The following is a 12768-nucleotide window of genomic DNA, read 5'->3' as shown; positions in this document are numbered from 1 at the left end:
TATATAATTTTTATTAAATTATATTATTATTATATTAAAAAGTGTATTGTAACAAATGGCGATCTTCCTTAAGACTTTCGCGGAGGAAAAATTGATTTCAAAAATTGGTTAAAAAATTCAAAGATCTGTTATCTGATCTTTATAATCTCGTCGAAATGTCTGTAATTATATATCACAAATCTTTTTCAGCATTTCAGGCAAATTGGACAGATCGGAAAGATCGTGAACCAGGACATCTTAAAGCTATCCGCGTGTTTATTCATCTACATCTATAGGAAGCAAAACCTTCGGCTGTGCAAACGCGGCCGCACGTGCGACTTCGCACAGGGGCGGCGCAGCGCCGGATGGGAATGGGAGGGTGACCGAGGGTGGAGAGACATCTCCATGGAAGGGAGTACCCCACGTATCCCTACCTTGCTCCTTCGCTCTAACCGAAATACGAGGTGAGAGAATGGAGGACGGCTAGGTGATTCAGACGCGCGTGCCGTCCCGCATCGGAGACCGACGTTCTCTAACTCGCGAATTCTGGATCTTTTATCCTGACAGTTGTTTATAGTTGTGTGATAACTTTGATTGTGTGTTGAGAAAGTTTTGTGTTCCAGTGAAATTATTACCGGAAATCACAATTGAGTGAAAGATAACATTTTAAATAGAAATAAAAGAAATAATCGATGAAATGTGTAAGAATTTGAAAGAAGTGGATTAAGTATGTCGATTCTCGACATTTGAAAACTTTGGTTTAACATTTGAAAACTGTCAAACTTTCCGAGTTCCGAAAGTTGGGAGAGAATTCTGGTTAAAGACTCTCTTGGAACACTAGATATCTGAAACTTTTATGGCTCTAATAGCATTTGCATGTGAAAAATTCTAAACTTTCTTTACTTGGAAGAAACATTTTAAATTTTACAAAGATTCAAGAGATTTATTTGTGACAAATATTTTATAGGCCTCTCGAAAGACGCATCTACGGGAAAGATTTTTTCTTACAGAGGAATTTTCTTCACAAATCCAACCTTTATTCGAAAAAAAAAACAAACATTTTAGGTTTCCAAAGAGAGAGTCTTTCCAGATCGTCCTCTTCATTTAGAAGAATCATTTTCCGTCTGAAAATCTTCAAAAACAATTCTTCTCACCCTCTTTGCTAGAGGAAATATCCGACGTCTAAAGTTTTTTCGAGATCTATGGACCGCTGAATTTAAAGATCCTGTCAAATGTCTGCGAAGAAGACGAGAAGACCATCGTCGCCGCGGCGTTTCTTTGCGCGGCTCTACGGCCACTTGGAGGCGACCAAGAAAACGGAGGATGACGAGGACGAGGATCACGCGCGGGAAAGTTTGGATTCTTCGCCGGAAATCACGGGGGAGGCCCCCCACGTGTTGCCTGGTTCGCTTGAATCGCACAAAATGTTCCATGTGAGTACAGCCAGAGAGATATCGTGTCTTGTATCTTCTTCTTATAATTAAGATAAATATGGCACCATTTTTTAAAAACTCGCGAATCTCGAAAGTCTACATCTAACCCTCTCGATTAATTTCTTTCGAATTCTAGAAAGAGATTTTACTTTTAAATTTGAATTAATCACATCGAAATCAATTAAATTAAATTGTTATCGCGCATTCTTTTTCTGTCAGATATCGCATTCCAAGGATCCCGAGAAGACGTCGGACGATGCCGCGAGAAGTCAGGTGTTCGAGGACAAGGGAGCGGAGAAGGATTCAATGCTCGCGGGAGTGAGGTTGCCGTTTCTACAAGGATTCTTCCCGAGGGTACCCGGTGGTCATCCATCCTTACACCTGACGCAAGTCGCACATCCCTCCGCGCTGCCGCCGCATCTTAACGGTCTGCCCGGTCATCATCCCGTGGCCGAACACCACTTCCAAGGATTTTCAGCGTTCCGTAAGTTCTCATTGCTCTCTCCCGTCGCAAATTTCAAAATTAATCATTGTAGCGTAATACAAAAATTGAAATTTGCCGAATTAAATTCAATCACAAATTTTTGATATTAATACGCAGTTTAATTTAATCCATTTTGCTTAATTATTTATTTCAATTTAATTTAACTAATTTTGAGTTATTAATAAAGAATTAATTAATGTTATAATTGGCTTTAAAAGTTAGCTGTTTCGAAATATTAAGATGAGTGAATTTTTGGAATATTTATATTTTTAGACCTATTGGCGCATATAAAAATAAAATTTGCGTTTACAATAAAGTTACTTATATTGAAATGTATGAGTGATTTTTTTGGGTGGTCAAAAAACTGGCATTATTGATCGAATTTACGTGTTAAAATGTATTTCTTTACTCAAAATCATGTATTATTATCTCCACAATTTCAGCATAGAGATTTTATCTAACACCGTGCGTTACAATATTTTCGACCAAAAGACATACATTCTGTTCCACCGTACGAGCTGCAACACGGAGATATGTACATGAAAACGCAAGCGATCGCATCGTGCATTTCCAAAGACCTGGTACTCGGACGACACGTCTCTCTCTCTCTCTCTCTCTCTCTCTCTGTAAGCTGAGGATCGGAAGGCGTCTTTGCATTTGAGTATTCGCGAATCGGTAAGCAGACTTTGCGATGTCGCATTATGCGACGTTGAGCGAACGACGCGACCATCGTCCAGAGGAAGAGGATGTAGTGATACTCTTCCTTAATATCGACAATGAATGATTTCTCAGTAGCGACGAATATATGGTACGAATTCCACGCAGAAATTGTTTCGAGAAAAATGACAGATTTTCAAGTTCAGTCTTTTCACGAGATTCTCTCAAAAAGGACGACTTATCGAAGATGACTTATGACATTCTTCCATTCCTCAAAGATAAATGTCAAAAAAAAGAAAAAGTTTTAACAGAGGACATCATAAAACAGGACTCGGTCGGAAATTGTACTATTTTCAAAAATAATGATCATAATATTCCGAAACTCTCTCGAAATATATTTTAGATATTCATTCAACTTTCTGCATAATAGATATGATCCCAAAAACATGTATTTTTAAACGGATATGTTTCTTGTGGAGTTCTATTTAACAAGATATTCCGATCGGAATAAATTTATTTTTCAGCGTGAAAAAACTTTGGATCGTTTAAAAAAACCATTCAAATATAAAACAAACGAGCAAAACTTCCGAACAATTTACCGACAAAATCTCACAAGATTAGAACGAGCGCTGAAAAAAAAAATGAGAACATTTCGATGAAATATCTATATCAATAGTTTTATAACAGATTAGCGAGATATCGCGCGGATGTCCCGCTCCGACGGGATAGCGAGAATTAGCGAATTTCACTCTTCATCTGGAAAGTTTGTCGGGGAAGCCCGCGACAGAGAAAACATTGCACGCGGGAACGAACGCGCGGTTTTATCCCGCTTCGACACCTCGTCGCGTTATTGTGACGAGATTACGAGACGCAGTTGGCCGCCCCTCAATGCGAGATACATATCGCGGTATTCCCTTTACAAATCAGCTCTTCTCCTTCTCCTCCTTCTCCTCCTCCTCCTCTTTCTCTTGCTCTTCCTCTTCCTCTTCCTCTTTCTCGCCGGTCCTTAAGCCTCTCGAGAGCCACCGCCGACTCGACTCGCCGGAAAATATTGTGCACGCCGGGTGTTCGTGAGCCTCGCCTCGCGAATTGTATCGCGCCGGAATCCGCATACATACTTGCGTATCCTGATTTTGATCTCCGTGATCTCACAATTTGTCCCAAAGAATAGGAATATTCAAGGGGAGATAGATATAAATTTATATAAGATTATATATCAGCAATTTTTTCTCATTTTTTTTGCAAACTTTACTTTTTCGGTGCAGTATTTATTCTTCTAATCATTTTTCAATTATTATTTATCATTTTTTCCTGTATATACGGACAGAGATTATACTAACAATAAGATTACTTAAGATTATAGATTTTTTCCCGAGAAGTTGTTGAAGAATTTTTCGTTTTACATATTCCTTCAATTATGATGTTCTCTTTCTCACACATTTTTTTCTTCCTTGAAATCTATCATACTACTCTAAAGGATTATAAAATTTAAGATGCAATCAGGATCTCATATCCACTTTGGGCCGGATTGAGCGAAGCCTCGGGAAGCCACTTCCGGTGTCGCTTACCGGCGCGTCCTAATTATTCTGTCACGTGGCGAGGATGAAATTACAGCGCGTCTAGATTTACCTCACCTGGAAGTGAGGTATACCTTGTATACCGAATATGCGCAAAAAATAAAGATGAAAATTTAATTGAAACAAACCATGACACGTGTACATCTTCCAAATCATATCTCGATATGCCAATTATTGAAAGATCCACGGAGTCTGTATATTTCGGGGTTGATGTCACGATCATTTGTTACTCGAGTATCCAGGTGTTGGGGGGGACTCCAGGAAACGAGATATATAGGCTTCGTCGCATTCGACCGTCGTAATCGTTTCACGCTGATCATGAAATCATTAAACCGTTCGTTTGAATAGACGAATTATAGCCACTTTTTATTTTATTTTTCTCTCTCTTTCTCTCCCTCTCTCTCTCTGTCTTCGTTTTTCCCCGCCTAATACTTGATATAAAAATACGTTTCGTATATTCTCAGAATTCTCAGAAATTTAAATACATACATTCTCAGAAAGTAGACCAACGAAAATAGATCTTTATTCCTGCAATGTCTTTTAAACGTCCCTCGATTTTTGTAATAAATCGGGTTCGTAAATAAATGAAATCGAATATCCTATTTATGGATATCACATATATAAGTATGACGGAAAATCAGAGTTTTTTTCTTCTTTTTTTCTTCTAGTGGCACGTAGAAGGAGAAAAGAGGGCCGACCGCGAAGACAGAGGACGACATTCAGCGGCGAACAGACTTTGAGATTGGAAGTCGAGTACCGACGAGGGGAGTACATCTCGAGGGGACGTAGGTTCGAGCTCGCGGCCTCCCTTAGACTCACCGAGACGCAGATCAAGATCTGGTTCCAAAACAGGCGCGCCAAAGATAAGAGGATCGAGAAAGCGCAATTGGATCAGCAGTATCGGTATTGGTTTCTGTTCTCTCTCGATAAATTTTTCATACATCTTTTTTTTGGCATTGAAATATTATATTTGATACCTTTGAATATATTAATAATTCGTTTAGTTAGGGTAGTTAAGTTGATTATTTGCCGATGTTATTTCTCAAAGCTATTTAAACACACAATCCCAATTCCCCGCCTTATTGAAGCTGACACGGGAAAAATAAATGGCCATACATAAGGGAGCATATGGCGGTTCTCGCGTGCATCCCACACGCCTTGTGCATCCCACGCGCTATGCATCCATCCGAATCGTTATCTTGTCGACGTGATGTATTGTATTGCGTTCTCTAATGCGGTTATTAGAGTGCGCGCCTGTTAGTTTCAGTCGTTCCATGCTAAAATGATTCTACAGTTTTGCCAAATTCAGAAGAGAGAGAGAGAGAGAGAGAAAGGATAAAACGCAAAAAATTTTATTCTTCAATCAATTATAAGGGGATTTTATTCTAACAGAAATTGAGTTGAAGGCTTATTGTCAGTTATTTGTTACAAGAAAAGATTTCGATATCAAACTTTTTTCATATTATCCTGGAGTTTCTCCATGTTTTTTATCGTCCTTTCTTTGCCTTATTGATTCAAAGACCTCACAAAGACGAAACTTTACAACCCTCCTTTGAATATCCTAAATCGCGCGAGAATCGTCAAGCGCTTTTCACCGGAAATCAGGTTCCGATCCCATTGCGAACAATTACTCCGGTACGATTCGCAGCGAGAGATCGCCCGACGAAAACTCGAGCACCCTTCGTGGGGACGCGACGCGAGGTGTCGGGACGTCCCGGCCGGGCTCCCGCATAAAGACCGAAATTTGTACGAGCCGTTCCCCCTCCTCGCCCTGCTCCTCTTGCTTCCTCGTCTCGCCTCGCCTCGCCTCGCCTCGCCTGTTCGCCACAATAGCACGAGATATAATCCTACTTAAGGCTATTTAGCGGCATATCGCAATCGGAAATCACCCTAGCTCGAGTCGCAGTCGAGCGTCGCTCTCGAGGTCCACCGAATGTCCCGCCCTTCCCCCCTAGCACCCTTCTCTTGTTTGTCGCCACCCTTGCCTTGCGCCCCGGCGTTATTTAGTCGATATGCACCTGATGCTCGATAAACCCACGGATAAATGCACTCGCCGTGCTAACCGCAGGGATTTTCTCATCCACTTGTAGCAAACCCCTTCCTTCTTCTCCTCCTCGCATTCGGTTTGATCTTTTGCGATCTTAATTTATCCTGAACATTAAAAGATCTTATCATGATCGCAACGAAATATAATTTTTTTCGATCGATTTTAAATAAAATTAATTTCGATAAACTTTTAATTGTAAGCTTATCATCGAGATATGTTTAATGTTTGATTACGTGAATTGTTATTGGTATAAAATATTACGCGTTGATAAAAAATGGTGGGTGTCGTGGGAACTCTTATTACGAGTCCTAATGGAGGAGGGGAGGGGGGGGGGAGAGAATGATCTCACAATAACAGTCTTCATTAAACTCAGCCACAATATTAAGGAACGTAAACGAGCAGAGAGGGTCGCCGACACGCGATCCGTAGTTTATCCTCCCCTAATGTTTCACCGAATAAAAGCTCTTTCGGAGCGAACGGAGATACATGAATTGATCACGCGCTCTCCTACAGTTTTCTTGGGACCATTTTTCACAGACGGAAAAGAAAATCATAGGTCTCGCGAGATTAGAAAATACATCGAGTGTCCGAAATGCGTGTCGATTAATCGTTGTATAATTAAGAGTTTGTGGAAAAATTTTCTCTATAATCGAGTCTCGTGTGTCTTGCAGAAATTTCGCCGTGTCGAACGGCTTGATGAATCTGCCGCTCTACAACGCGACGGGATTCTGCGGCCTCTGCTTATACAAGGACACCTACGGATCGGTAACCGCCAATCGAGATCACTCCTGCGTTCCCGGCAATTCCGTCGTCATCGCCGACGAATCTCTGAAGGATCAGCCGCGTTACAGCAGCAGCGGAAGCGAGACGTCCGATAATCCGCCGAATCACATGTCCACGACTTAATTGAATCCAACACGATCGCCCTTCGTTTAAAAATACGCCTGACAATAAGTTTTAAATTCTTTTTCATGACTCCAACGATTAGTTTTGTTCCCGTATAGCCGTATATTAAGAAAAATAGTAACCGCGAAAAACAGCTTTGACATCCATCGATGCGAGAAGATTTCCATCGTTTCTTCATCTTTCTCTAGAAAAGAAAAATTGATTCTTTATAAACAAAAATTAAACTTTTCCATGTCTTTTGAGAAAATACACACATTTAGAACGATGAAAATAAAAGCCACTTTTTCTAAATTTTTTTTTTTTCAAAGGAAGTACATTTTTTATCTTTTACCACAAACGCTTATTTGCAAAAAAAACATCATTTCAACAAATTTTGATTAAAATTTCAAGAGTATTCTCCAAATATTAAAAATTAAAAAGAAATAAAAATTGAAAAATCAATTTTTTTATCCTCCTGGGGTTATGTACCTCCTTGAATGAAATATATATATTTGCGACTGATCAATTTAGTTTCTGGATAGATTCTTTATACGTGTGGAACTCTTTATACGTGCGGATATACTTCTTTATACGGAGATTTGTTTCAATCGCATTTATTTTATATTAACACTTGATAGACAGCACACTCCAAGTAATATAGATTTAAATTTTCGACTTTCGACAAATCCAGCCCATATATCTTATTAATATTTTCGCATAAACTCACATTTGCATCCTCATATTGACGTCTCTCTGGCAAGACAACATTAAAATATCTTTAAACAATGAGATTTTTTAAATATCTCAAAACATTTTCGCAAATTAATAATGATGAAAGGATAAAACGCAAAAAATTTTATTCTTCAATCAATTATAAGGGGATTTTATTCTAACAGAAATTGAGTTGAAGGCTTATTGTCAGTTATTTGTTACAAGAAAAGATTTCGATATCAAACTTTTTTCATATTATCCTGGAGTTTCTCCATGTTTTTTATCGTCCTTTCTTTGCCTTATTGATTCAAAGACCTCACAAAGACGAAACTTTACAACCCTCCTTTGAATATCCTAAATCGCGCGAGAATCGTCAAGCGCTTTTCACCGGAAATCAGGTTCCGATCCCATTGCGAACAATTACTCCGGTACGATTCGCAGCGAGAGATCGCCCGACGAAAACTCGAGCACCCTTCGTGGGGACGCGACGCGAGGTGTCGGGACGTCCCGGCCGGGCTCCCGCATAAAGACCGAAATTTGTACGAGCCGTTCCCCCTCCTCGCCCTGCTCCTCTTGCTTCCTCGTCTCGCCTCGCCTCGCCTCGCCTCGCCTGTTCGCCACAATAGCACGAGATATAATCCTACTTAAGGCTATTTAGCGGCATATCGCAATCGGAAATCACCCTAGCTCGAGTCGCAGTCGAGCGTCGCTCTCGAGGTCCACCGAATGTCCCGCCCTTCCCCCCTAGCACCCTTCTCTTGTTTGTCGCCACCCTTGCCTTGCGCCCCGGCGTTATTTAGTCGATATGCACCTGATGCTCGATAAACCCACGGATAAATGCACTCGCCGTGCTAACCGCAGGGATTTTCTCATCCACTTGTAGCAAACCCCTTCCTTCTTCTCCTCCTCGCATTCGGTTTGATCTTTTGCGATCTTAATTTATCCTGAACATTAAAAGATCTTATCATGATCGCAACGAAATATAATTTTTTTCGATCGATTTTAAATAAAATTAATTTCGATAAACTTTTAATTGTAAGCTTATCATCGAGATATGTTTAATGTTTGATTACGTGAATTGTTATTGGTATAAAATATTACGCGTTGATAAAAAATGGTGGGTGTCGTGGGAACTCTTATTACGAGTCCTAATGGAGGAGGGGAGGGGGGGGGGAGAGAATGATCTCACAATAACAGTCTTCATTAAACTCAGCCACAATATTAAGGAACGTAAACGAGCAGAGAGGGTCGCCGACACGCGATCCGTAGTTTATCCTCCCCTAATGTTTCACCGAATAAAAGCTCTTTCGGAGCGAACGGAGATACATGAATTGATCACGCGCTCTCCTACAGTTTTCTTGGGACCATTTTTCACAGACGGAAAAGAAAATCATAGGTCTCGCGAGATTAGAAAATACATCGAGTGTCCGAAATGCGTGTCGATTAATCGTTGTATAATTAAGAGTTTGTGGAAAAATTTTCTCTATAATCGAGTCTCGTGTGTCTTGCAGAAATTTCGCCGTGTCGAACGGCTTGATGAATCTGCCGCTCTACAACGCGACGGGATTCTGCGGCCTCTGCTTATACAAGGACACCTACGGATCGGTAACCGCCAATCGAGATCACTCCTGCGTTCCCGGCAATTCCGTCGTCATCGCCGACGAATCTCTGAAGGATCAGCCGCGTTACAGCAGCAGCGGAAGCGAGACGTCCGATAATCCGCCGAATCACATGTCCACGACTTAATTGAATCCAACACGATCGCCCTTCGTTTAAAAATACGCCTGACAATAAGTTTTAAATTCTTTTTCATGACTCCAACGATTAGTTTTGTTCCCGTATAGCCGTATATTAAGAAAAATAGTAACCGCGAAAAACAGCTTTGACATCCATCGATGCGAGAAGATTTCCATCGTTTCTTCATCTTTCTCTAGAAAAGAAAAATTGATTCTTTATAAACAAAAATTAAACTTTTCCATGTCTTTTGAGAAAATACACACATTTAGAACGATGAAAATAAAAGCCACTTTTTCTAAATTTTTTTTTTTTCAAAGGAAGTACATTTTTTATCTTTTACCACAAACGCTTATTTGCAAAAAAAACATCATTTCAACAAATTTTGATTAAAATTTCAAGAGTATTCTCCAAATATTAAAAATTAAAAAGATATAAAAATTGAAAAATCGATTTTTTTATCCTCCTGGGGTTATGTACCTCCTTGAATGAAATATATATATTTGCGACTGATCAATTTAGTTTCTGGATAGATTCTTTATACGTGCGGATATACTTCTTTATACGGAGATTTGTTTCAATCGCATTTATTTTATATTAACACTTGATAGACAGCACACTCCAAGTAATATAGATTAAAATTTTCGACTTTCGACAAATCCAGCCCATATATCTTATTAATATTTTCGCATAAACTCACATTTGCATCCTCATATTGACGTCTCTCTCGCAAGACAACATTAAAATATCTCTTTAAACAATGAGATTTTTTAAATATCTCAAAACATTTTCGCAAATTAATAATGATGAAATAATTCAAACCATTCAAGTTAATACATTGAGCATTAATGTTAAATAAGACATTAAAAGCAACTTCCGTTACAACCATATTAAAAAATAAATAAAATTGGCTGAAATTTGGAATATCTGTACTGTTTAAAAATATTTCAGTATTGAATTGGCATCGTAATATCATAAAGCATGCAATACTTTATAAAAATTTTTCCAATAATTGTTTTACATACAAAATTCAATTAAATGTTTCGCAAATATTGCTCGATAACTGAACATTTAATATAAAGAAAGACAGATGAACATTGGATCTGCTATGAATGAATCGAAGCACATTTGAAAGTGCTAATAAATAAAATATGCAGATTTCTGAAAAATTATCTGATAAAATTTCTTTACTAAAATTCTTTTATTTTGTAGACGCTGAATTTTATAAAAGATGATATAAAGTCACACTCGTGGATAAGAATGCTAATCAAGAATCGTTTGGATGTACAAAACTATGCTTTTCGAACATACAATCATCAATTGACAAAGTGAAGTTATGGAATCGACTTACCTTCGGAAGTTTTGTCTTGCCTCTTATTGTTCAACGCACTGAACGTAAATGTAAAATTAATTTGGGGAATAATTATATAAAATAATAAGTATTGTTACATGTGAAGAAAGTGATCCGGTTGCAATTGATTATAATAGTAACGTGTAATTATATAGTATATAGTTGCGATTATTATTTATATTAGTTGCGATTATTATTTATATAGTAATTATAATAAAAGATAATATTTCATTTTGCGCATGTTTTATTCATAATCGATGCTTAATAACAAGGGGAAAAATACATGAAACTGCAAAACACTACATACACAAATTTTTGTAATTATAAATTAATTTTCTCTCGTTTATATATCCAATTAAAAATTAAACAATTAAAAAAGAAATAGCTTAAAAAAATAAAAAATTACGTAAAATGGTTTTTCTCTTCCTTGTATTTTTTTTTGTTTCACTAATTTAATTATATTTCATTCTGTCGCAGACAAAGTAATGTATTATAATTGGTTCAAATAATTTGTTAGAATAATACGTAAGTACAATATGCAGTCGCGTGTATTTTAAGAGGAAAATGAAATGCAACTCTGTAGACTAGAAAGAAGTTTATTAAATATATAAAAATATAATTAATCCTAAATACATCGCACAATAGATCCTAAGAAATTTCTAATTTCGAAGATCTTTAAGATCTTTGCTTTATCAAAAACTTTTCAAGTATTTAATATTTTATAAATGTGAATGTAAAAATGTTTAGATCCTAACAAAACCAGATTTCAAGATTCCATATACGATCCGAGAGTCCCTAAATCATTCTAGCTTAAACCTCCAAAAGAGTATGAAAAAAGTGTGTGTTCTATAATGATCTTCAAAATTTTAAGATTTTTTTCACAAGTAAAAGCTCTTAAGATTAATATTTCTAAAATTGTAAATTTTTTGAGAATGTAGATTCTATTTAAAAATTTTAAGATTTTTTTAATTTTTATTAATGGATCTCTTTGATTTTTCTTAGAAAAATATTTGTTCTCTTGATTATTATACTCGGATTTTTGGAAGCTTGAATTCTCAAGATTCTCTAAAAAAATACCTGATCTCGAATAATAATCGAAGCGACTCGAGAAGATCTTTGATCACTAGACGCGGGGACGGATTGTATCTTGAACTTACCTCAGTTGACGATCTCGGAAGGACAGCGGCGGAGATACGTCGCTCTCTTCGGATACCAGCCCGAATGGTAAACCAGAAATTAATGAAAACGAAAGACAACAATTAATATACAATGAAAAGTAAAAGAAAGTCTCGCGATAACAAACACGCCCTGCCTGTCCCCGAGAACCAAATTGGCAACACTTTATCGTTCTTTATAATCGTCTCTTTCGCATCTTAGCTCTCGCTTCGTTAAACTCGATTAAGTCGTTTTCTCCTAAATTGACGCTTAAAATCTCGGTCAAGAACGCAGATTTTTTTTAAGTGAATTCTTTTTCTTAAATATTATCGTGTTCTCAAATTCTTAGGCAGTCTCGAGTTTTTTTAGAAGAACCTAGGACATGAAGGAATCAGTAACAAAATACGCCTGATCAATTATCCTTTTAGGAATTTTAAGTGGCAAAGTTTGAATATCGATACTCTGTACCTGAAACATCTTGGATACCGGATACAAATGGTATCAAAAGTCTCAGAAAAAGGGATGCACAACTTAAAACAATTTTTGAAAAATCTGATGCAAAAATCTAATCTAAACGGAAAGTCAGAAAAAGAAATCTTTTAAGATTCAAATTATAAATTTCTGAGAATTTATTTAACTCTTTCTCTGCCTGTTTGAAAGTTCGTTCTTTTCATAAATGCAAAAAGAATTTTTTTTTTAAATCTGAAAATTATATGTATATAAATATATATATTTTATATGCTATACAAGAATAT

The 12768-nt window shown here is 37.4% G+C and overlaps 2 protein-coding genes across 3 annotated transcripts in view; one reads left to right on the top strand and one right to left on the bottom strand.

The window, feature by feature from the left end:
• LOC115238846 (homeobox protein rough) overlaps nt 1–7319 on the top strand; it is a 9470-nt gene extending 2151 nt beyond the window's left edge. Inside the window, exons 2-5 of the mRNA XM_029812963.1 lie at nt 190–1412; nt 1632–1896; nt 4799–5033; nt 6849–7319. Coding sequence (XP_029668823.1) covers nt 1212–1412; nt 1632–1896; nt 4799–5033; nt 6849–7083 — 936 coding nt within the window. The 5' untranslated portion in view covers nt 190–1211 and the 3' untranslated portion in view covers nt 7084–7319. The remainder of the gene's footprint in view (nt 1–189; nt 1413–1631; nt 1897–4798; nt 5034–6848) is intronic.
• A 4122-nt stretch (nt 7320–11441) lies between these two features.
• The window catches only part of LOC115238811 (heterogeneous nuclear ribonucleoprotein A1, A2/B1 homolog), a 12323-nt gene continuing 10996 nt past the window's right edge, over nt 11442–12768 (bottom strand). For both annotated transcript variants that reach the window (XM_029812909.1, XM_029812912.1), the window contains exon 7: nt 11442–12061. In XM_029812909.1, the coding sequence (XP_029668769.1) occupies nt 12061 (1 nt within the window). In that variant the 3' untranslated portion in view covers nt 11442–12060. The remainder of the gene's footprint in view (nt 12062–12768) is intronic.

Source organism: Formica exsecta, unplaced genomic scaffold (genome assembly GCF_003651465.1).
Source record: "Formica exsecta isolate Colony F162 unplaced genomic scaffold, ASM365146v1 scaffold36, whole genome shotgun sequence".
Taxonomy (NCBI): Eukaryota; Metazoa; Arthropoda; class Insecta; order Hymenoptera; family Formicidae; genus Formica; species Formica exsecta.
This window is presented reverse-complemented; position numbering and strand designations above follow the sequence as displayed.